This window comes from Nyctereutes procyonoides, unplaced genomic scaffold (assembly GCF_905146905.1).
Source record: "Nyctereutes procyonoides isolate TBG_1078 unplaced genomic scaffold, NYPRO_anot_genome, whole genome shotgun sequence".
NCBI lineage: Eukaryota > Metazoa > Chordata > Mammalia > Carnivora > Canidae > Nyctereutes > Nyctereutes procyonoides.
Genome location: NW_026575040.1, coordinates 17,443,313 through 17,465,679, shown reverse-complemented (window position 1 = coordinate 17,465,679; position 22,367 = coordinate 17,443,313). Strand labels below are relative to the sequence as shown.

The following is a 22,367-nucleotide window of genomic DNA, read 5'->3' as shown; positions in this document are numbered from 1 at the left end:
GTCCGTCTCTGGAGTTGCGTCCCTTCCCTCTCCCAGAGCCCCGGGTATAATGCCACGCTCACCACAGAGCGTAACGGTAAGTTGGCAGCACAGGGGAAAGGCCTGGATTGAGAACACAGTGTAGTTGGAAGTTCTAACTAGATCCTGACATTACTTGCTATGTGAACTTGGAACTTGGACAGCTTCACTTCTCTGAGTCTCTTTCTTCTGTAAAAAGGGGGGCTGGACCACAGCATCTAGAACAGGAGTCCCAAGTCCCCATATGCCAAGAGGCTAAGCAGATAATGTAATGGTATGAATCTGCCAGCTAGTAAAAGAATCTGATGGAGACTCAGAAAGAAAGCCACTGCATCTGGCTGTTGCATGGCTGTACACCACTGGGTGCCAGATATCCAATTTTAAGAAAAAACAGAAATCAAGATTTTTAATGTGTAGTTTTTATTTTTTAAAATGCTGTGTGACATTTAAACAGGTAAATGTACGTATGCCCTGCTTTTGGTCTGGGGACTGCCAGCTTGCAATCCTTAATCTATAGAGCCTTGCAGTTGTATGTTTAACTAGTATTGTGCTGAATTAAACTGTAACAGTAATGGATCTTCTTGAAACACACCAAATTTCCTCTACATTTACATGGAATTGTATAGCAGCACATAATTCCTTCATCTCAGAGCTTATACTTCAAGCTCTAATCTGGTGTGTGCTGGTTGCTAAATGACTGACTGAATCCATCAGTCACTCATCAATCAATCAATCAATCAATCAATCGTGTCAATAGAGGGCCTACTGCCCAAGAGAAATTTAGGTGTGACAGTTCCGATCCTTCTGACAACTAGCATGAAGCTGATGTTGAACTTTTCACGGACTCTGAGCTGGGGCTGAAAGTCAAGCAATCTGCTTTCTGCTTTCTGACCTCTCCAGAGGTGAAAGAGAAAGCAGTCCTGCCTGGTGGGAGGAGAAGGGAGAAAAAGAGATGTTGAGAGAGATTTTGAATTTTTATTCCTTGGAAAGCTTTTCTAAACAGAAAGACCACACCTATGCAGAGTGGCCTAGAGGGCCTCCTGCCTGGAGACATGGGCTTTCCTAAGTGACTGCTCCATGCTGCCATAAAGTCCTACCTTCAAGGCTTGACCACCTCCAGTTTAGGCCCATTCATACAGAACTGACCAAAGTGCTAGTCATTCTGGCTGGAAGTCATGGAAGCAGCAGAGGATGGAAGGACTAAACAGAGGAGGGGTTGTGGCTCTGGGGAAATGTTGGCAGGGCTAGTGAACTAGAACTTTACTTAATGATCTACAAAGCCACCAGACACAGTTAAGAAGTTTCAGATTTCTTGAATCTAGGCAGAGAGGGTATATTTCAGGTGTTCAGAGGCTTAGACCATTGCTCTTTCCACTACACAGCACTATGTAAGCCTTCACCTCTTCTACCCTTCTCTACAGTGTCTCAGAGCCAAAGCAGCTCAGTAGAGTCTAGAAAACAAACTCTGGCCAGCTGTCAACTAGCAAATGCTCTTTCCCAATACTAAATTCTTTGCCCTTGAGGAGGAAGGGTCCAGATTCTTCTACTTGAAGCTTCTTCTTAGCTTCATGGATCTTTCTCTTAGTGTCCTTTCAAAACTAGAGATTCAAAAGAGCACCGAAAGAGTGTACTGGGATATGTATGAGATCCATGGTTGACTTACAATCAGCATCAGCAAAAATAATATTGGGACTTTTCCCTCCAAGTTCCAGAGTTACTCGCTTCAAGTTACTTCTTCCAGCTGCTTCTTGGATAAGCTTTCCAACCTGAAACAAAGGAAATAGAGGGGATTTTGTACACCTTGCAGCTGAGACAGTCAGTGGCCAAAGTCAACTATGAGCAGTAGTGGGAGGCAGTAGTGATGGATTCTGCAAGGCAAACCAGCCCTGTGGATGACACAGGAATAGTTCCTGTGGTCAACTTGGCCAAGGTGGGTGGACAAGATACAAGTCAGTTGGGATGCAGTTTAATGTCTGTGGTGAAGTGATTTGGAAGACTGCTTTAGTTTCATGATGGAAAGAGCACTGAAAAGGGTTTAATCTGGAATCTTAATCATCGAATGATTTTTCTAAAGGCAACTGGCAGGCAAAATGTGACTAGAGGTTTTCCACCACTGCACTGTGGCTTGTGGCTTTGGACTCTAATCTCCAAAAAAAAAAAAAAAGCCAACTGGCTCCACATGAAAGACATGATGAATATAAAACAAACTCTTCATTCATTTACAAAAATGCCAGGTATGTCTTTAATCACACGGTTCAAAGAAAATATAGATGTTACTACACCTTTGCCTCTCCCTGGGTCTATAAGTAAAAGGGTTCCAGACAGCTGAGCATCTGTCTATATGAGTGCACTGCCTATTTACTTAGAAGCCAAGCAAATAATAGGCTGGGTTGGAGACAGCATTTACTGTGTAAACTCACATTTCTAATGAAATTGCAAGTGTTGAAATGGAAACCGTAGCGTACCACCTACAGCCTCCCTTCAAGGAAGAACACATTGATTGCCTCGGTGAGTAGAAGTGCTGTCAACTCCTTCAGAGTCTGCCTCAGAGGAAGAGTGTTTCCTTGCCCAAGAGCATACCCTCCCCGGGGTGGCCTATCCACTGGTGGCAGGGTATAAAGGCCCTCACTTTCAGCTCACCACAGGATAGCTCCAGAGGACCATCTATGCTCCTCCATGCTGCATGTTGTTGGCAGAAGCTGCCGGGCCAGCACTGCAGCTCAGTTTCCCCTTGTACCTACTCCCCTTCAGCAGGGATCCCCAGTAAATAGTCTGCATGGCAAACTCCATCTCAGCAACCACTTCCGGAGAACCTGACCTGTAATGGGGTGCTGCTCGACTATGGGGTAGAGGTCACGTTATGGAAAATGCCATACAGCCCACATAGGTGGTTTGCTCTTATTGAGATGAAAAATACTGCTTTTGCCTCAAATCCTACAAATGTAAAATATCTTAAAACCCTAGAGAAGAGAAATGGTATACTTCAGTCCCTCCTGCCCCTGTTGAAATCCTCTAGTAGGACTGTAACTCCTCAGGCAGTATAGTCCTGGTTGAGAGAAAAGGCTCTGGGGCCTGAAAGTTTTATGGATTTTATCACCTACCAGCTGTTTGACCTTGGGAAATTTATTTAACTTCTCTGAGCCTCAGTTCCCTCCTCTGTAAATGGGACTCAAATTTGTATCTAATTCAAGAATCCAGTTGTCCTGAGGATTAAGAGAAGAAATTTGGCCCTTAAGACTGAGCCTGGTACACAGTAAGTAGCCACACATGATAACTACACGTGGGCAGGAGAAGCCAGGGCCCCTCTTCCGCATTCGATGCAGAGAAACGGAGGTCACTGTTAAAAGGAGTTACTGCTGCTAGACTTTCCGAAGCAGGTCTCCCCCACACCCCTCAAACTGCCTCTGCAAATCAACTACTACAAGAAAATCCTGGGGAAAGGATCTGACTTCCCTCAGTCTCCAATATTACTCATTCACTGGATTAAATGCTTTTATGTTTTTTTTTAAATTTTTATTTATTTATGATAGTCACAGAGAGAGAAAGAGAGAGAGGCAGAGACATAGGCAGAGGGAGAAGCAGGCTCCATGCACCGGGAGCCCGATGTGGGATTCGATCCCGGGTCTCCAGGATCGCGCCCTGGGCCAAAGGCAGGCGCCAAACCGCTGCGCCACCCAGGGATCCCCTACTTTTATGTTTTTATTATTACCCTCCCTCATGGCAAAAAAAAAATGTAGAACATATACTTTAATTCTGAGGAAACCTAACCATGGGGGGTGGGGGAATACTGATGTCTTTGAAAAAGCTAGAACTAGAGTTTTCATTGCAGGACAATGCTAGTCTCCAAAGGGTTAAAAAGTACTAACATGTGGCCCTAAAGATTACTGGGGGAGGGGGCATGAGCCCACCAGCCAGATGGCCCTTCTCCCGTCTTGCCAGCTTGTCTGTCTTCTACCTCAAGGTAAGGTCCCTGGGAAGACAGGTGAATAAAGGCCCTGTTCTCAGGCAAACAAGCTCCCTCTCCCTCTCGTTCAGGAAGAAAATACAGGTATACAATGGAAAGGAGAATCTGGTGCTCCATTCTGGCAAGAGAGCAGCAATCAGGTGACAGTTATGACTGATGCCTGAGAGCCCCAGCGAGAGGGGAAACCTGTATGTAGGGCAGCTGGGACAGCAGCCACGGGGAGTCCCTGGCTGGGCTATCCTCTGTGACCACCTGTTTTCCCGAGGAATTCTACGGTTCTTGGCTCTCTCTGCACTGAGGAATCCATATTCACTGCTGGGGACTCATCTCGAAGTCCAGGAAGGTAAACAGGCAAGTGTTCTCTCAAAGAAAGTGATCACTGGAATTCACGAACTGATTATGAATTATAATAAAAAACTAACATTTATTGAGTCTTTCTGTCAGACATTTACATGTATAAGTCTCTCAAAAACCCTTCACAGTACGTACTATCTCATTTTATCGATGACGAAACTTAAGAGTTGGAAGTCAATGGATGTCACCACGTTACCCAGCAGGTGGCTGCAGAGCCTGTCAGACCCCAGGCAGACAATGCCAGGACACACACAGAGCAGGTGACTCCCTCTATGCGCCTCCCTCTCCCTCAACTTTCTGCCCTTTCTGCCTTCCTTTCTGTACTTACCGAGCATCTAAATTGTGCTGCATGCCACCAAAAACCTGTCCGTGAACCCCAAATTGATTTTAAAGTGAGGAGGAATAGCACCTTTTGTAGCTACAAATGATGGTCACAAACCATCAGTTGCAAAGCCTGTATTTTGCCTTCAGACTGACATTAAGAAACAAGCAAAAGCACGGAGAGATCACGGGTTCCACACACACATCTATTCACTGAATAAATGTCTGGGGCTGGTAAAGGGCATGCTGGCCCAGCTGGCATCACACTTCTGTTAGCCCTACTCCCTGACATTAATCAAAAAGTTCTAGGGGTTGGTGTTATTTGTGACTACAAATGTTGTCCAGTGATTATTTTCATGGCTACAGTAACTATACAAAAACCTCGCTCAGTGTATGGTCATCAGAGAATACCTAAGAATAATTTTTCCTGTGTCAGTGCTTTGCCAGCCTTTCCTTAGAAACCAAATTTGTGCTAAACATTGCAAGGCAAATCTCAGATGAATAATGCCTTTCCTCTTCATCTTTGGAAGAAGGTCAAGTTGCAGCTCAGCCTCAAGAAACAACTGGATGTGTTAGGCCATGGGAGAACCATTCCCATCTAGAACAGCCTCAGGACAGGACACTCTGAGAAAACCCAGTTTTCACTGGTCCCCTTCATTCAACACATATTCCTGTTCTACTTTGTGCCAGGTGCAGTGTGGGGCACAGTCCTGTACCAGGAAGGAACTCACAGCTAAGAGGACTGCCGTATAAACCTAGTAGGTGCTCAGTTAAGTGCAGCTTTGAGGTTCACTTGGAGAAATATCTGAGTCAGATTTAATATTAGATCTGAGCAGATGGGATTATGGTTCTGCAGTAGTTTGTTATAAGCCAGTCAGAGCACTCTGGTCCTTATGTACAGAACTGCACTTTGGAGATGTACTATTACTCACGAATTCTCTCTGGGAGAGAGAGGGTAAATGACCCCAAATGGGAGGCACTCCTCATTGACATTACCAAAAAGGGAAAAGAGATGATGGACAGGAGAACAGATACAACTCCAAAGCAATAGATTTCTTTTTTAAGGTTTTATTTATTAGGGAGAGAGAGAGAGATCACAAGCAGGGGGGAAGGACAAAAGGAGAAGAAGTAGACCCCCTGCTAAGCATGTAGCCTGACACAGGGCTCTATCCCAAGACCCCAGGATCATGACCTGGGCTGAAGGCAGATGCTTAACCAACTGAGCCACCCAGGCACCCCAAGCAGGAGATTCTTAGAGGGAAAAGCAATGCATAAAAACAGAGTTCAAGTGAGAACTGACTCCATGTCCACTTACAAAACATGATAGGTCCTGTACAAACTAACCTAAAATACTACTTGTACAAACCTCATGCTAAAGTTTCTGAAGCGAAAATCTACAGAGTTAGACAATTTCAGGAAGAACAAAATACAGACACCACACCAAGGCCTGGGATTAACTGGCCCTTCTGAGATGGGGAAGTAGTGAGCAGCGTCCCTTGGGGGTAAGTGCAGCTCTCGTCAGGAGGTGGAGGAGCATGAAGACCCAAATGGGGCTGCAAGACACACAGGCCTTGTGAGTGATTAAAGGTCAAGTCCATAGGGATAGATTCATAAAACCAATTCCTATTCTGATAAAATAGGCAACCTCTCCTAACCTATTGCTGACGAGCTGGCTAATGATAACAATACTCAGGTTTAGAGACTGCAGTTTGGCCCACAGGAGTCAGGAGTTCCAGATACTACAAACGGTGGCTTGGCTCCTAACCCCTGTTTCAATGTGGGAAACAGGGGTTAGGCTCCTCGAGCCTCAGTTTCTTCATGTGCCAAATGAAGGCACAAGCCAAGCAGTTAATGCCTGGAGTACTCCAGTTGGAAGAGTTTTAAAAGACACATAGGGCTCCTGGAGCCCCTGCTTGTTCTGAGAGTCCACAATTCCTCTGCATTTTTCTTGCTTATGGAGAAGTAGCTTTTTGTTGAAGTACCCAGCTGCCCTGAAGGATAGAAAATTAAAATTTAATTTAATTTGATTTTTTAGTTCCCTGCCCCGCACGGAGCTCATTATGAAAGAGTAAGTGATATGAAAGAGTATGTGATTCCTGCCATGTGGTTTCTTAACTCTGCATTCCCTGTAGTCAGCTGTATCTGTGTACCCCAAACAGGCGTAAGGGTGCGAAGTGGGGGCTCCCCCACGTATAATGGAACTGGGCTAATTCTCAGCAGGAATGTTGGCACAGATAACTCTGACTCCCATCCTTGCTTTGAATAGGCTTCAAGATTGATATTAGGAGTATCCCTGGAAGAGCCACAGTGTACCAGACTACGTTCATTGCAATACAGCAGGGTAGGGAAACGCAATTTGGTGCTCTGCAAGGGAAAGGATTTGTTATACAGAATAAAAAAAGGCCTCCCCATGCACTCTGTGCTCTGAATTTAAGGCTGTTGCTCCCTGGACAGAGTTTCTGATGTTAGGTAAAAATTTTTCCTTTTGTTAATTACTGAAATGTCCATATTAGAATAGGTTCTTTCTCAGAAGTATTTCTTTTTATTAATTAGCTAATTACATATATTAATAAGGGTGGATTCTTTCTCAGAAATATGCCACCTTTAAAAGAAAACACAAAAATTTCAGTAAACTGGTTGAAGATGCCTGTTTTTTGGAGTATATTTTCATTTCTTAAACATCAAACAGACTGACTCTATGCTTTTTCCCTCCTCTCCTTTCTTATTTTTCACTGTTGCGCTTACTGCCTATGATAGAAATAGAAATGCTGAAAATATGTGTAATTCAATATTTCTTGATTTTCTCAAATACCTAGAAACGATAGCCCAAATCAGTCTGTTCAGATTCCCACCAGAAAATAAAAAGACTAAGAGATTTAAGCAGTTCCTTTAATTTCAGTGATAACAACAATTTCCAAACTTTGTCAAATTCAGATTATGAAAACCAATATAGCCACTAACCACCATCACATCTGTCCTTTCAGCCACATGAAACCATTTGTCTTTCCCTGAACGTACTTCCATGTCTTTGTAAAAGCTGTTTCATCTGCCTAAAATGCCTTTCTTCCCCTTGCTTGCTGATAAATTCATTTTTCCATACCTACTTCTGCCATTACCTCTGTGAAACCACCCTACCGAGAAATCTGGTGGTCCTGATCCTCTGATCCAAAAAACCTCTTACACCATTCTTATTTAATAGCTGTCTTCTAGACTCAATTTGTGAGCAGACAGATTCTCTATCCATCCATCCATCCATCCATCCATCCATCCATCCATCTATCTGACATACATATAAGAGATTTGTTGGGTCACTCCACCTGCTCTTGAGGTCTCTGGAAATCAGAGACTGGGAGGGCTTTAGGGAAACAAGTGGGAGACTGGAATACAGGATGCCTATGTCCGACATAGTTGTACTTTGCCACAGCTACAAGAATAGCCTGGGGCTTCCCTCACTTATCTTTGGTTTAAATTTCCCCTTTTTAATGAGGGGGAGGACTTCATCTACTTCTGGCTGCAGAGCTCCTGGGGCCCTTAAATACTTTTCCTATGGCTGGACTCTGCCTTCAGAGATTGATTATTTTACTCTAGATTATTTTTAAAAGTTCCCCAGAACATTTTAATGTACCGCTAGGATTAAGAACCAGGAGATCAAAGAACTTTTAAGGGCATTTCTCCCACACTTGTCTCTCACCTTGCATCACTGCTTCTCCTTCCTAGCTGCACCACATTACTGTCTGCTGAGCTTGCTTTCTGTGCTGCTTGCTCTCATAAACAGGACTTCATTTAATCTTCATGCTGTTTCAGTGAGGCGAAATCACCCCCCATTTTATAGTAAAAAAAAAATGTGACTCCGAGAGATCAAGAAATGACTTGCTGATAGGCACCCACCGAGAGGCAGAGCCAGGATGGGACTCCAAATGTCTATCCCCAGCCTCCAGTTCTTTCTGCTCCACTACAGTTTCTCTTCACCAGATGCCCTCCTGGGGATTAGGTCTCCTCTGCTAGGACAAGAATCCCAACAGCGAAACACACTATCTGCAGCTAACAGATATTGTAGATTGGCTGGCTGGTACACTTAAGCATTCTTTTGTTAATTGCATAGGACCCTCCCTTTCATATTTCAGATAAATAAAAAAGGCAAAAGAGTTTGATGTTTTGGTTTGCTTTGATAGGAAGACTCCTAGAGTACACAACTCAATGGTACTACATTTCCCACCAGCCAGATGAACTAACTCAAGGGTTGGGCATCTTAGGACCTGTTCATTATCATCCAGAGCTTCACAGAGAGAGACCTGCTGCAGAACAAATCAACAATCTCCGCTAGCAGGCAGAGGCCACAGCAGACCTCTTCTTGTTCTTCAGTACTCCAGTTTTGATTTAAGTATTAAGAAAGGGGGAAAAAAAAGATTTAAAACCTGTATATCCAAAAGCTTTGATACATCAAACTGGTATTTTTGATTCAAGTGCTGGATGGTTTACTTGTGGACTGACACACCCTGAGGGAGAGGCCCACTAGCCTTTAAAAACAAAAAATAGCTAAAACACTAGTAGGCTGCCTCCCCCACCTATAAAGAGGTGGTGACGCTACAAGAGGAGAGAATGGCCTCCAGCAGCAATGAGGGGGTCCGGACCATGCAACAGGACGTCCCTCTCACTTAAGAAGTGAGAGGAGAACCCCGGCTGCGTCGATTAGAGTCAGTGCTAATACAGCTGTTAGCTACAAACATTTGTTTGGCACGGATCGATCTGGACTCTCCTGTAGTTTGCTTTGATGGTCTCTCTACTATCTTGTTGACTGATGATGAAATCACGGTTTGTTAATCTAACTGAATAAAGAAAACACCACACCAAGCAAAGTGCAAACTGCTTTCCTGTACTGGGCTGAGGTTGTTTATTGACTCTGTGTTTATAAGGCCCTTTTATATTCACTTATTAAATATTTACATGCATTGCTTATGTATTTAGCTGTATAAGGAGAAATTAATCCTATCTTTAATCTGAGTAACTCTGTTTGTTTTTCAAAGGCCTTTTGCTCCAGTGAAATGGAAAGGAGCCACCTCAAACAAGCTTCTTGTCACTGTTGCAGACATTCTGTGATGTACCAGTAAGTCTCCTCTGCCTAGGGTCATCAGACCTGAAGCCATGCTCAAACCCACATTTAAGTAACATGTTCCCTCTGGAAGAGTCTATGCAACTTCCCAAGCAGCCTATAAAGTTAAGAGAACAGATGGATAAAGAAGTAAAAGACCAATGAGAACAGGGTGGAAAGGCCTTTGGGGATTATGTGATCACTGGATTTGCCTGTGAAAATTCTCTACCCACCACCATGAACATGAATAATTATAAGCTGGCTTTCATATTCTAGACAGATGCTTCTCCCTTGGGTCTTCTAATGTCAATGGTATCGTTCCAGGGAAGAAACTAGGAGATACTCTAAAGGCCATCAGAGGGATTCCCTCCACGTGAATGCAAGCCCTTCTAGAGAGAGAAACATCACATACAGACTGTGTCAGAAAAAGTAGGTTTAAATTTGCTCTCTGCACACTGCAACAGGCTCGCTCCTGTTGTGAGGATTTCTAAGAGCAAAACTCTTCATAGGGCCACCTTCCACCTCATTCTCTTTCTCAAATTCTCCCTTCTCTCTTTCTCACTTAGATCCCTCTACTTAAGATCTGCACCTTTGAAGATTACATATTTAGTTTTTAATGTTCTTTCTGTTAAGGTAAAGAATTTCCCATGTTATGTAAAGGTACAGTAACAAAAAAAATGTATGGTATTGGTAAATGGACACACACATGAATCAGTGGAAGAGAACAGAGTCTAGAAAAAAGACTCCTACAAATATGGACAACTGCTGCATGGGAAAGGCACAAAGTCAATTCCATAGGGAAAAAAAAAAAGCCTTTTCAAGAAATGGTGCTGGAACTCTTAGTATCAACTTTTTTTTTTCTTAAGGAACTTAGTTCCTCACAAAAACTAACTAAAAAGAGATCACAGACCTAAATGTTACATATGAAACTGCAAAATTTCTAGAAGAAACATAAGAAAAGATCTTTGTGACGTTAAATCTGGTGAAAATTCCTCAAGTGTGACACCAAAAGCCTATCCATAAAATTGAAAAATTAATGAATCAATAAACTGGATGTCATGAAAATTAAGAACTTCTGCTCTACAGAAGACACTGTTGAAAGAACGAAAAGATAAGCCACAGAGTAGGAGAAAATACTTGCAAAGTACAATGAACCTGTACCCAAAATACATGAAGAATTTTTAAAATTCAACAATAAAACAAAAAAAAACCCAATAATACAGTAAGAAGAAAATCTGAGCAGCTAAGCCTGGAGTGTAAAATTTTCTATGAATTCACCAGCTGATTCTCTGGGCTCCCTTGAACGGCCTCTGCAGGGGGCACACAACAGTGCCACAGCCTTGGAGCTATGCTAAGCCTGGAGAACCTTCAGAAACAGGCCTGAAACACAAAGGAACTACCAAAGAGAGGGAGGAGAAAGCTCACGAAGAACTCAGGTGACCTTCCAGAGTGTCCGTTCTATGCTCTGTTTGCCAGGGAAGGCCCAAGGTCATTTGTAAAACAAGAAGTGATTAAGGGCATTTAGCAGTGCCTGGCATACAGGGGGAGTCCAAATGTCTACTGGATGAAAAAGGACTCAGAGTCTCAAAGTCCTCTCTCTGTGGCGGCTGGCAAGTCTGTCTGGGCCCTTCGGGGCTCTGGGGCTGCTCCAGTACATGCGGAGCAGGAAGGAGACATAGGTCATTAGCTGTATACAGACTGAGAAGTGGCAAAGGAGTTGCTACAGTTCTTGTTGTGCAGAGGTGCAGCTTATGGAAATAAGGAAAGAGCCTTGGCACTTGACAGTTGCACTGCATGAGTTACAGCTCCTTCTGAGAAATATAACCACTGCAGAAGTCTGCCCCTGTGACAACGAGCTCCCCTGTGTTCAGTCAGCGCTTTCCCTGATTACCAATACTGCATAGGTTTGTAGTATGTGAGCTTTTGGAAAAGTCTGTCAACTTCTAAATAAAACATAGGCCCTTTTTGCTGTTTCTCTTTTGAGAAATTATGAAGGGTAGAGGGAATGCTTGGGAAGTCCTTGTTGTACTAAATTGATTTTGAATTCATTTTTTTTCCCCCTTCTGGCACTGAGAAGAGCTAGTATCCCTGTGATGAAGTTACAGACAGAGCGGACGTTGTGAGTGGCAGCTGTCCATTCGCATAGATGTTTTCTTTGGCACAGGAAAACAAACTCAAGACTTGTAGTAGTTTTCTTAAATGGGCCTAGGAATATGTCCTGGGGTATGACTCAACTAGTCCAATTATGTATGAACTAGTGATTCCTGAAAGTTAATGAACATAAGAATCACTAGAAAAGCTTATTCAAATGAGAATTCCTGGACCTTATTTCCTAGTGTTTTGACTTAGAGGCTCCTGGGTGGTGATGCCTAGGAATCTGCATTTAAACAAGCCCCTCTGCCCTCTGCGAGTCTCCCCCCCTCCAGTCCCTGTAGGTGAGAGAGTCCCTGAAAAATTATTGGAAAACACGGTAACCACTTTACACTTTGCCACAAAGAAATTCTCCCTGGTTCGGGATTTGGTTCTGGCAAATACAGGCTGTGGGAGTGGCCCCTGCTCTAGGCCACAGTGGAATCATACACAAGTTCCTTAAGAGGTACCAAGTGTCCTCTTCTAGCAGGCTCTCTAAATCAAGTACACTATTCCAGTTTAAAGGAAAAAAGGATTCAAAATCAATTAATCCAAGCGAGTACCTAGGTGATCTTTCAAAAAAGTAAAATAGAACAGCAAAAACAAAGACACCCCCACATTTATTAGAAGACAAAAATATTTGTAAACTATTTATAAAAGCCATAAGACAAACAAATGGAAAGTAAAACTGCCAGAGGACAGCAGGAATTAGGAGTTATTCATAGCCTCTCTTAATAGATGAAGAAATGAGAAGTCCGAAAGACTAAATAATTTGCCAAAGGTCACACAGCAGGTCCCAGGTTGGCTAAATCCAGCCCCCTTCTATTCCCCCCCACTTCCTCAAGCATAAATTATTCTATAAATTTCATTTGAAAATTAACAGAAAAAAATGATAGCTAATATTTACTGCTGCTTTACTAAGAGAACCAGGCCCTCGTCTTAAACATGTTACATTAGCTTATTATAGCTTCAAAATCCATGGATTAGAATTAGATACCTTCATCCCTTATCTACAGATAGGCATCTGAGGGCTGGAAGGAAAAAATAATAACACGTACTGTGAACAAATCACACCATTATAGAGGTTTAAATTATATCTAGTCTTTTTCAGAGGGATCTGATATAGCTTATTTAAACTTGATTTCTTTTAGTATGACTTGAAGACTGTGCTTGGAATTTCTTACTGAATACGTGATTTCCTCTTTTTTTTTTCCAGCCCTCTCCGTTTTTTGTTTTTGTTTTTAAAGAGGCAAAGTGTGGTGTTGTGATGCAGTGCTCTTTCAAGCTTTCATTTAGCAAAAGGAACTTTATTTTCCTTTAAGAGGCTCTCAATAAAGGATTGAAAGAAATTAACTTAAGTTTAATGACATTAAAGCTCTAAAATTCCCAAACTTATGTGAGATTCTATGAGGAGGTCAGGTCTTTGTTATCATCAGACTGATTGGATTGATTACTAAAGGTTTGGCTCAGTGACTAACTTTGGTTATGATAAGCCACTGGACAGCTTTGCAGATGAAGATTAACCCGGCCTGAAAATAAGGGAGGGTGATATAATCCAAGGAAAAGAAAGTTGATTTATGAAAAATAAGTGTAGGATAAAACCTAATTTTCTACCTAACTTTGGCCCATTTATGTGTCCTCTGAATATTAAATATTTCCACTAGAACAATAGGATTCTATTGTAGCCGTCACTGAACTTCTGCTGTCCAGTTTGGTTCACTCTATCAAGTGTTTGGGGTGCTAGAAAATTAAACGCACCAATCCCTCAAGATGTCTCGTGTGTCAGGATTTAGGTTCTTAGGGCCAGGTTTGTTTTTTTTTTTTCCTCCCACCCCTATGAGGCTTCTCACTTCCAGAAGAGACTGTTAAGGATACACACTGATGTAGTATAAAATCTACAGCACTCAAGTTTAAATGCCTGTTAGAAGTAGAGCTGTCTGAAATGACAGAAAAATGAAAACTACATTTGCTTTTGAGAGGCAAATACTGAAACCTCATCTTCCATTTCACATCCCAGCAAAACACGTTATTGAGCTTTTGAAAGTGCTGGTCCTTAATATCAGGCTTGGGAAATGATTCTAAGAATTGAATGGTTCCCAGTACTTGTTGATTATCTGCTAGTGTCCAGCAACACATCACTCACAAGGGTCCCAAAAGTGGGGGTTACTTTCCTCCAAGGCCTTTTTGTCCATTGGTCCCAAGAGCACTACCATTTCATTTTCCTCCAAGAGAAGAGGAAGATAGGCCTACACTTTTCCCAGCTGTGAATATGAACAACTGTGGAATTAAGAGGCAGAATTGTCTTTTTCTTAAATATTATCTTTGAATGAGGTAGCTTTTCATTTAAACTTGAATATCTTGAACTACTGATATAGTGATAGTGTTTTATGGTGGCAGATGGGAGCTACACTTACGGTGAGTGTAGCATAATCATTACCCTTTAGCTCTGAGATTAAGCTTTTTCCCCCCTTAAATTCAGTCCTTCCTCCTTTACAGAGCTAGTGGATATTTATGATGCCTGTTAACTACACATCAGATACTACCTAAAGTGATGAGAATGTCTAAGATAGGCTCCAAAGAGAATGCCACCCCAAGAATCTGCATATGTGGCCAAGAAGTAAATACGTTTATAACCTCACTATGATATATCCAATTTGAGGCAATGAGGACAAGAAGAAACGGTGAGGATAAGTGATCTCCCTAAAATATGAAGAAAGAAATCAAAGAACAGTATCAAAATTAATCAAAAGATGCCACAGAAGCTTCTGCTTCTGTTCATAATGGATTAATGACAATGAACTTGTCTTCCCACTATAAACAACTAGAAAAGTATATAAAACCGCTGTCTTCAAACTGGCCAGCAGGCAGTTTGGGACTGTGATCATATAGGTGAGAGAAACGAGTAAGGGAAGACTTCTCCACCAAAAGACTTTCTCGACTGCAGCATGGGATGGGGAGACCAAGTAGAACAGGGTGGTCTCACTAAACTGATGAGAAAGATCAGAGTTTAGTGGCTAAAAGGTGAGGGGCTTAGTACCGGAGGGAGAGAATGAGGTCTAAAAATCGATTGCTAAGCTGGGAATACATAGGGTGAGACTCCAGGAAACTGGATAAAGAACCAAGACCAGGTCATCTGTATGCTGATAATTCCTGGAGCTCATATAGGGCTGGGTGACATGTGAGTTTGGACCAACCAAAGTGGAAAGACCTTGTTAAACACTGGGAGCACTCAGCAGAAGCTCCAGGAGGAAGTTAGTTATCTTAGTAAATTTTATTTTAATTTTTGGAAAAGATTTTATTTATTCATGAGAGACACAGAGAGAAGGCAGAGACATAGGAAGAGGAAGAAACAGGCAGAAAGCCCAATGTGGGACTTGATCCCAGAACTCTGGAATCACACCCTAACCCGAAGGCAGACATTCAACCGCTGAGCCTCCCAGGCATCCCAGTAAATTGTAATATTCAGTAAAAAATAAACTAATCCCAACAAAGCTTAAAATTTAGTGTCAAAAGGGTCAAGCTGTCTACAAGTGACTTAACCATTTGTCAAACACAAACAAACCCAGCACTCTTTAAATAAAGACAACATAATCCACATGGTAACAATCCTTCCCAAAATTGACATGAAAACAAACTACATATATATATAGAAAAAATACATATATATTTGAAAACTATATATACTTTTGAAAACATAGTGTTCAAAGTTTTCCAAATTTGTTGAAAACTATAAATTTACAGATCCAGCTATAAACTCATAGATCCAAAAATTTTCAATGAACCTCATTTAAAGGGAAAAAACAAAGAAAACTACACCGAAGCATATAAAACTCAAATTATTTAAAACTAGTGAAAAGAGAGTATCTTAAAAACATCCAGAGAAAAAATACTACATGTGGTAAAAACAAAGATAATGACTGCTAAGTTCTCATCGGAAACCGTACAAGCCAGAAAACAGAATGGTATTTTTATAAAGTGTTGAGAGCAAAATAAAACAAAAACTGTCAAATCAGAATTCTATATTCAGAAAAAAATCTTTAAAAAAAAAGAAAACAAAATACATTTTCAGACAAAAACCAAGAGAAGTTGCTAACAAGCTGCACTCTAAATGTTAAAGAAAGATGGTAATGCAGGGAAATTGGTATTTGGAAAGACACCTGGGTCTACAACCAACAAAAGAAGAAGGACAGAAATGGCAAGTTTGTGAGTAAATGTAAAATAATTTTGTTTTCTCACTTTCAATTTTCTTAAAAGATAGCTGACTTGCCAAAAAGGGTACATAGCATATATAGTAGTAAATTACAGGGCAACAGGATAAAGGATGGGATGAAAAATAGAATTCTCTTGTACAGCCACTATATTACATATGAAGTAATCATCATATTTAATGATAGACTATGATTAACATGCATATTGTAATTACTAAAAGCAAACACTTTAGAAAGAAGTAAACCTAATAATCCAAAATAGAAGATAAAATGGAGTACTCACTTCACCCAAAAGAAGGTAGAAAAAGGAGGAAAAGAGGAACAAAAAAACAGATGGGACAAGTAGAAAACAAAAACCAGGATGGGAGATTTACATCCAACCACATCAGTAATTCTTTAATATTAAACAACAGTAAAAAAAAAAACACACAGGAGAGTGCGTATTGCATTACTCCATTTATATAAAATTCTAGAATGGGCAAAAATACAAAAAGGATCAGTGGTTGCCTGGGGCCAATGATACTACCCATAAAGAGGCATGAAACATCTTTTTAGGGTATGGAAATGTTCTGTATCTTTATTTGGGCAATGATTATATGAATTATTTTGTGTATATCTGGTGTTAGGCATTTTATTGTATGTGCTTTATACTTCAATGAAGTCTTTTAAAAAGTTTGAAAAAAATCTTAAAGACAAGAGATGGCAAGACAGAGATTTGAACCCAAGCATCCCAGAAACAAGTACTTATGGTCTTACTCATTCACTATGCTACTTTTTTGTTTTTAAGATTTCATTTATTTATTTGAGAGAGAGAACATGAGAAAGAGGAGGGGAGGAGAGTGGGGAAGAGAGAGAAGCAGGGAGCTAGATCCCAGGAACCTGGGATCATGACCTGAGCCAAGGCAGATGCTTAACCAACTGAGCCACCAAGGTGCGCCTCTCTATGCCACTTCTTATCTAGCCTGAAAGATTGGGTCATCCATCGATGTTACTTGCCAATACATGATATTGTGACTTTAAAAATCTACAAGACTGACATGTAAAATGAAAAGATTTGCATGGTGCTCCTAGAAGAGAAGTAAGTCTTGTACAGAAAGCATGCAACCTCAATTTAGTAGATAGGTAACACCAGTCAACATTCCAATGAGAGTTTTTAGGGAGAAGGCAAAGAAATTCAATTTGAAATTTTATCTGAAAGAATGGGCAAGAATAGCTAAGAGGTTTTGAAAAAACAAGAGGATATCTTGTCTGCTATACGGCAACATATTTTTTTAAGATTTATTTGGGGGGGCAGGGGGAAAGAGAGTTGAAGGTGGGGCCGGATCCCAAGACCCTGAGGTCATGACCTGAGCCAAAATCAAGAGTTGGACACTTAACCAACTGAACCACCCAGGAGCCCCTATTGCAACATCTTTTAAAACCTAGTAATTAAAGCAATCTGGTACTAGTGAAAGAACAAATAAAATTTTGAGTCCTAAAACAGAAACATGTATATGTAGAAATTTATCATATAATGTTACTGTTGTATTCAAATTAGCTGCAAAAGGATAGGTTGTTTAATAAATGGTGTTGGAGTAACTGAATATTCAGTTATAAAAAATAAACTTAGTCAAAATCACTGATCAGCAGGGAAATACAAATCAAACTACAACGAGATATCACTTCACATCTGTCTAAATGGCTAAAATCAACAACGCAGGAAACAACAGGTGTTGGGAAGGATGCAGAGAAAGGGGAACATTTCTGCACTGTTGGGAAAGCAAACTGGTGCAGCCACTCTGGAAAACAGTATGAAGGTTCCTCAAAAGGTTAAAAATAGAACTACCCTACAACCCAGGATTTTCACTACTAGGTATTTACCCAAAGAATAAAAAAATACTGATTTGAAGGGAAACATGCACCCCGATGTTTATAGTAGCATTATCTACAGTAGTCAAACTATGGAAACAGCCCTAACATCCATCAATTGATGAATGGATAAAGATGTGGTGTATATATACAATGGAATATTACTCAGCCATAAAAGAATGAAATCTTGCCATTTATAATGATGTGGATAGATCTAGAGAGTATAATGCTAAGTGAAATAAGTCAGTCAAAGACAAATACCATATGATTTCACTCATGTGTGGAATTTAAGAAACAGAACAAATGAGCAAAGGGAAAAGAGACAGAGAGAGAGAGAGAGGCAAACCAAGAAACAAACTCTTAACTGTAGATGACACACTGATGGTTACTGGGGTGGGGGTGGGGGTAGGGGTGGGGGTAGGGGTAGCGGTAGGGGTGGGATGGGTGGAATAGGTGATAGGTGATGGGGATTAAGGAGTGCACTTGTGATGAGGACTGGGTATGGTATGGAAGTGTTGTATCACTACATTGTACAACTTGAAGCAAGTATTACAATGTATGTTAACTGGAATTTAAATGAAAACTTATAAAAATAAAAAATAAATTTAGGTCTCACCTTTCATTACACAAGCAAATAAACTCCAACCAGATTAAAGAATTAAACAAAACAAAACTATAAAGATACTGAAAGAAAATGTTAAGTACCATCTGTATCATCTTAAAAGGATTTCTTTAAGGATGACAGGAAACCCAGAAGCCATGAAAAGAATAAAAGAAAAGACTACACACAAATTTAAAACTTGTGCATGGCAAATAATTCTATTTTTGAAAAGTTAAAAAGCAAAGAACTGAGAGTATTTGCAAATCCTACAAGGAACACAAAATTAGCATACTTAATACATAATGAGATTTTATAAATGAAACCATCACTCTAATGCATTCTTGGTAATAAGCAAATTAAAACATAAACATCCTTTTATTTTACAATTCCATTTCTAAACTGTATCTAGCAGAATGTCTAATATGTATGTAAACAAAATTTATCTTAGATCTCCAAAGATTTTCATTTCAGTGATCTGTGTGATAGCGGAAAAAAAAGTGAAAAAAAGCCCCCTAAAACCCTGAAGTGTATATTAGTAAGGATTAATTGAACTATGATGATACACTGACACAAGAGTATGCCACTCAGCTGTTAAAATGAATGAAGGAGATCTGTAACTACTGCATATAAGCTGCTATATCTCATTTTATATATTACGATCTCATATTATTAAAGAAATATTATACAGTAGAAAGCCCTAAACTGACTCAATCTGGACCACTGACTGGTTAATTACTTACTTAATTAATTTTTGAGAGAGAGAGAGTACGTCTGCGTGAGCATGCAAGCATGCAAATGCAAGGAGGGGCAGAAAGAGAGGGAGAGAGAAAATCTTACGCAGACTCCATGTCCAGCATGGAGCCAGACATGGGGCTCGATCTCACCACCCTGAGATCATGATCTTAGTCACAATCAAGATTCAGATGCTTCACCGGCTGAACGACCCAGATCCCCCATGACTGGTTAATTTTTAAAAAGGTTAAAGCAGGGATCCCTGGGTGGCGCAGCGATTTAGTGCCTGCCTTTGGCCCAGGGCGCGATCCTGGAGACCCGGGATCGAATCCCACGTCGGGCTCCCGGTGCATGGAGCCTGCTTCTCCCTCTGCCTATGTCTCTGCCTCTCTGTGTGTGTGTGTGTGTGTGTGACTATCATAAATAAAAATAAAAAAAATAAAAAGGTTAAAGCAGGGAAAGGTCTTTAGATATTTCATTTTAATTTAAAAAATATGTACGGGGAATCCCGGGGTGGCGCAGCGGTTTGGCGCCTGCCTTTGGCCCAGGGCGCGATCCTGGAGACCCGGGATCGAGTCCCACGTCGGGTTCCCGGTGCATGGAGCCTGCTTGTCCCTCTGCCTGTGTCTCTGCCTCTCTCTCTGTGACTATCATAAATAAATAAAAGAAAATTTAAAAAAATAAAAATAAATAAAAAAATAAAAAATATGTACATTCATTCTCTAGTCTTTGGATATGGAACCAAGGACTTTTCTTTAATTATGGATTTACCTTTCCTTTCTGATGAAACTATACCCCTAAAATACTGTTTAGGATTTCTGGTTTCAGTTTCTTTAAAGTGGATCGAAGACTTAAAAATATTTGCAAAGCAAGCCAGGTGCACATTCTATCCAGCTTTATATTTTCCCCCAACTTTTTATAATTGTCTTGCCCACTCCTAGTTGATTGCAGTTTTTAAGGCATCTAGCCCTTAGCAAATCTTTTCAAAGCACTGGACTTAGTTTAAATAGGAACTCTAATTTCCTTTCACGTCCACAATTTTGGTTTATATATCTCATTAAAACTGCAAATTACTGTAAAAAGTACAACTAGAATATGAGGTTTGGAAACAAGGTTAACTCTTTATAAACCTAAAACGCAAGAATCTCTAAATATAAATTAACAGGTTTATTAACCAATCTCTCAGGAAAATTTTTAACATGAGTCAATTTAACCAAGTATCATCCAATGCATCCACTGATAGAGTCAAGCCCCTATGCCTCTGCTGTTCAGTGTGGTAGTCACTAGCCACATGTGGCTACAGAGCACCCACAAAGGGGCTAGTGTGCATTGAGATGTGCTGTAAATGTAAAATACATGCCAGAAAGAGAATGCAAAATACTGTGACAGTGACTTTTTATATTGATCATAAGTGGAAATGATAATATTTTGGAAATACTAGATTAAATAAAATATTTTGCTATAATTAATTTCACTTGTTTTAAACTTTTTTCATGGGGCTAATAGCAAATTTTAAATTACAAATGTTACTGTCATTGTATTTCTGTTAGGCAGCACTGTTCCAGATCTGCACGATCTTTTGTTGAATGGGGATGTCATCTGCGAAGTTCTATTGAAACAATCAATCAGACTTTCTTTCTTATCATCTCTGTTACCTGAACCAAGACATTTAGAGTAACATTTTGTAATAAATCTTTCTAAGCACAAACTATAGCCCGCGAGCCGAATTTAGCCTAATGCCTCTTTTAGTATGGCCTGCAAACTAAAAACAGTTTTTGTGTTTTTTAAATGGTTGGGGGCGGGCAGGGAAGAATCAAAAGAAGATTATTATTTTGAGATGTGTAAAAATTATATGATATTCAAATTTCAGTATCTATAAATACAGCTTTCTGGGCCTGAGGTCATGCTCAGCTTGGCCATTACCTGTGACTGCTGCTTCAAGCTTTACGAGGGCAGAGTGAGTAGTCCCAACAGAAACCACATTACCTGCAAGGTCTCTAATAGTTGCTATCCGGCCTTTTTTACTGGAAATGTTTGCTGACTCCTGCTCTTCACCATCCCTTACGGCTCATGGGCATAGATGCCAACTGCATCTACAGGGTTTGGTGAAATAGTGAAGAGAAAGAGCACTGTGTTTCCATTTTAATCTCTATTGGAGATTCGTTTGGACTTCCAGTTTCTTAACCTGCTTCTGCCATTAATGTCCTTGACTCAGAAAAGTGTTTAGAATCTCAGCTTCTGGGATAGATTTTGTTTGTTTGCTTCTTTTTGCCTCTGAGAAGTGTTCTTTTCCTTTTGAAATATAACAGGGTGTTTTTGTGTTTTCTGGGACAGGTATTACACAGATGGCATCACAAAAAAGGCCCCAAGAGCCGCACCATCGGAAGGTCAACGCACAGCTTTACTTTGCCACTCTCAGGTCTTCCAGCAAGTACCCCCACCACCCTTTGAGGGCTTGGACACTCCCTGCCCTTTCGGTGTCCCGTCTATAGGTAACACATAACGTCTTCTTTCAAACCCTCTCCTCATTTGCAGGACTGTCCCTCAACCCATGGCTTCTCAGCTACCTACCTCAGTTGACCCTGTGAACGCAATCTTGTCGATGCCAATGTGAGAGGCTATGGCTGCCCCAGCCGTTGGCCCGTATCCTGGCAAAATATTGATGACTCCCGGCGGAAAGCCAGCCTAACAAAACAGAATCGGAGGAAATGTGGCCTGTGAGAGCTGAGGAAGCACATTAAATCGGATATGCTCCAGTAGAGGCCCCAACTACGAGGGGAGTGGGAGCCACTCCTAAAGTCGGCTTCTCTTACCTCTTTGATGAGGGCTCCCATGTAGAGCGCGCTGAGTGGTGTTTGTTCTGCTGGTTTAATAACTACTGTATTGCCACAGCAAAGAGCGGGAGCAATTTTCCAAGCAAACATCAGCAGGGGGAAGTTCCACTGAAAGGAAAAAAAACTCAAGGTTGATAAATGAAAAAATATTCCTCTACGACTGCGTTTTCAAGCTGTGACTGCTCGGATTTCTCAGACTGGTCCTCAACATAAATCTTGTCCCACCACAAAGTATAGATGTTTGGGTATTTTAATGACTTCATTAAGA

The 22,367-nt window shown here is 40.9% G+C and overlaps 1 protein-coding gene across 1 annotated transcript in view; it reads right to left on the bottom strand.

Moving 5' to 3' along the window:
- Nucleotides 1–22,367, bottom strand: part of ALDH1A2 (aldehyde dehydrogenase 1 family member A2) — a 93,062-nt gene that overhangs the window by 12,803 nt on the left and 57,892 nt on the right. Inside the window, exons 6-8 of the mRNA XM_055319972.1 lie at nucleotides 22,079–22,207; nucleotides 21,837–21,950; nucleotides 1,682–1,784 (exon numbers count right to left, since the gene is read on the bottom strand). Of these exons, the coding sequence (XP_055175947.1) occupies nucleotides 1,682–1,784; nucleotides 21,837–21,950; nucleotides 22,079–22,207 (346 nt within the window). The remainder of the gene's footprint in view (nucleotides 1–1,681; nucleotides 1,785–21,836; nucleotides 21,951–22,078; nucleotides 22,208–22,367) is intronic.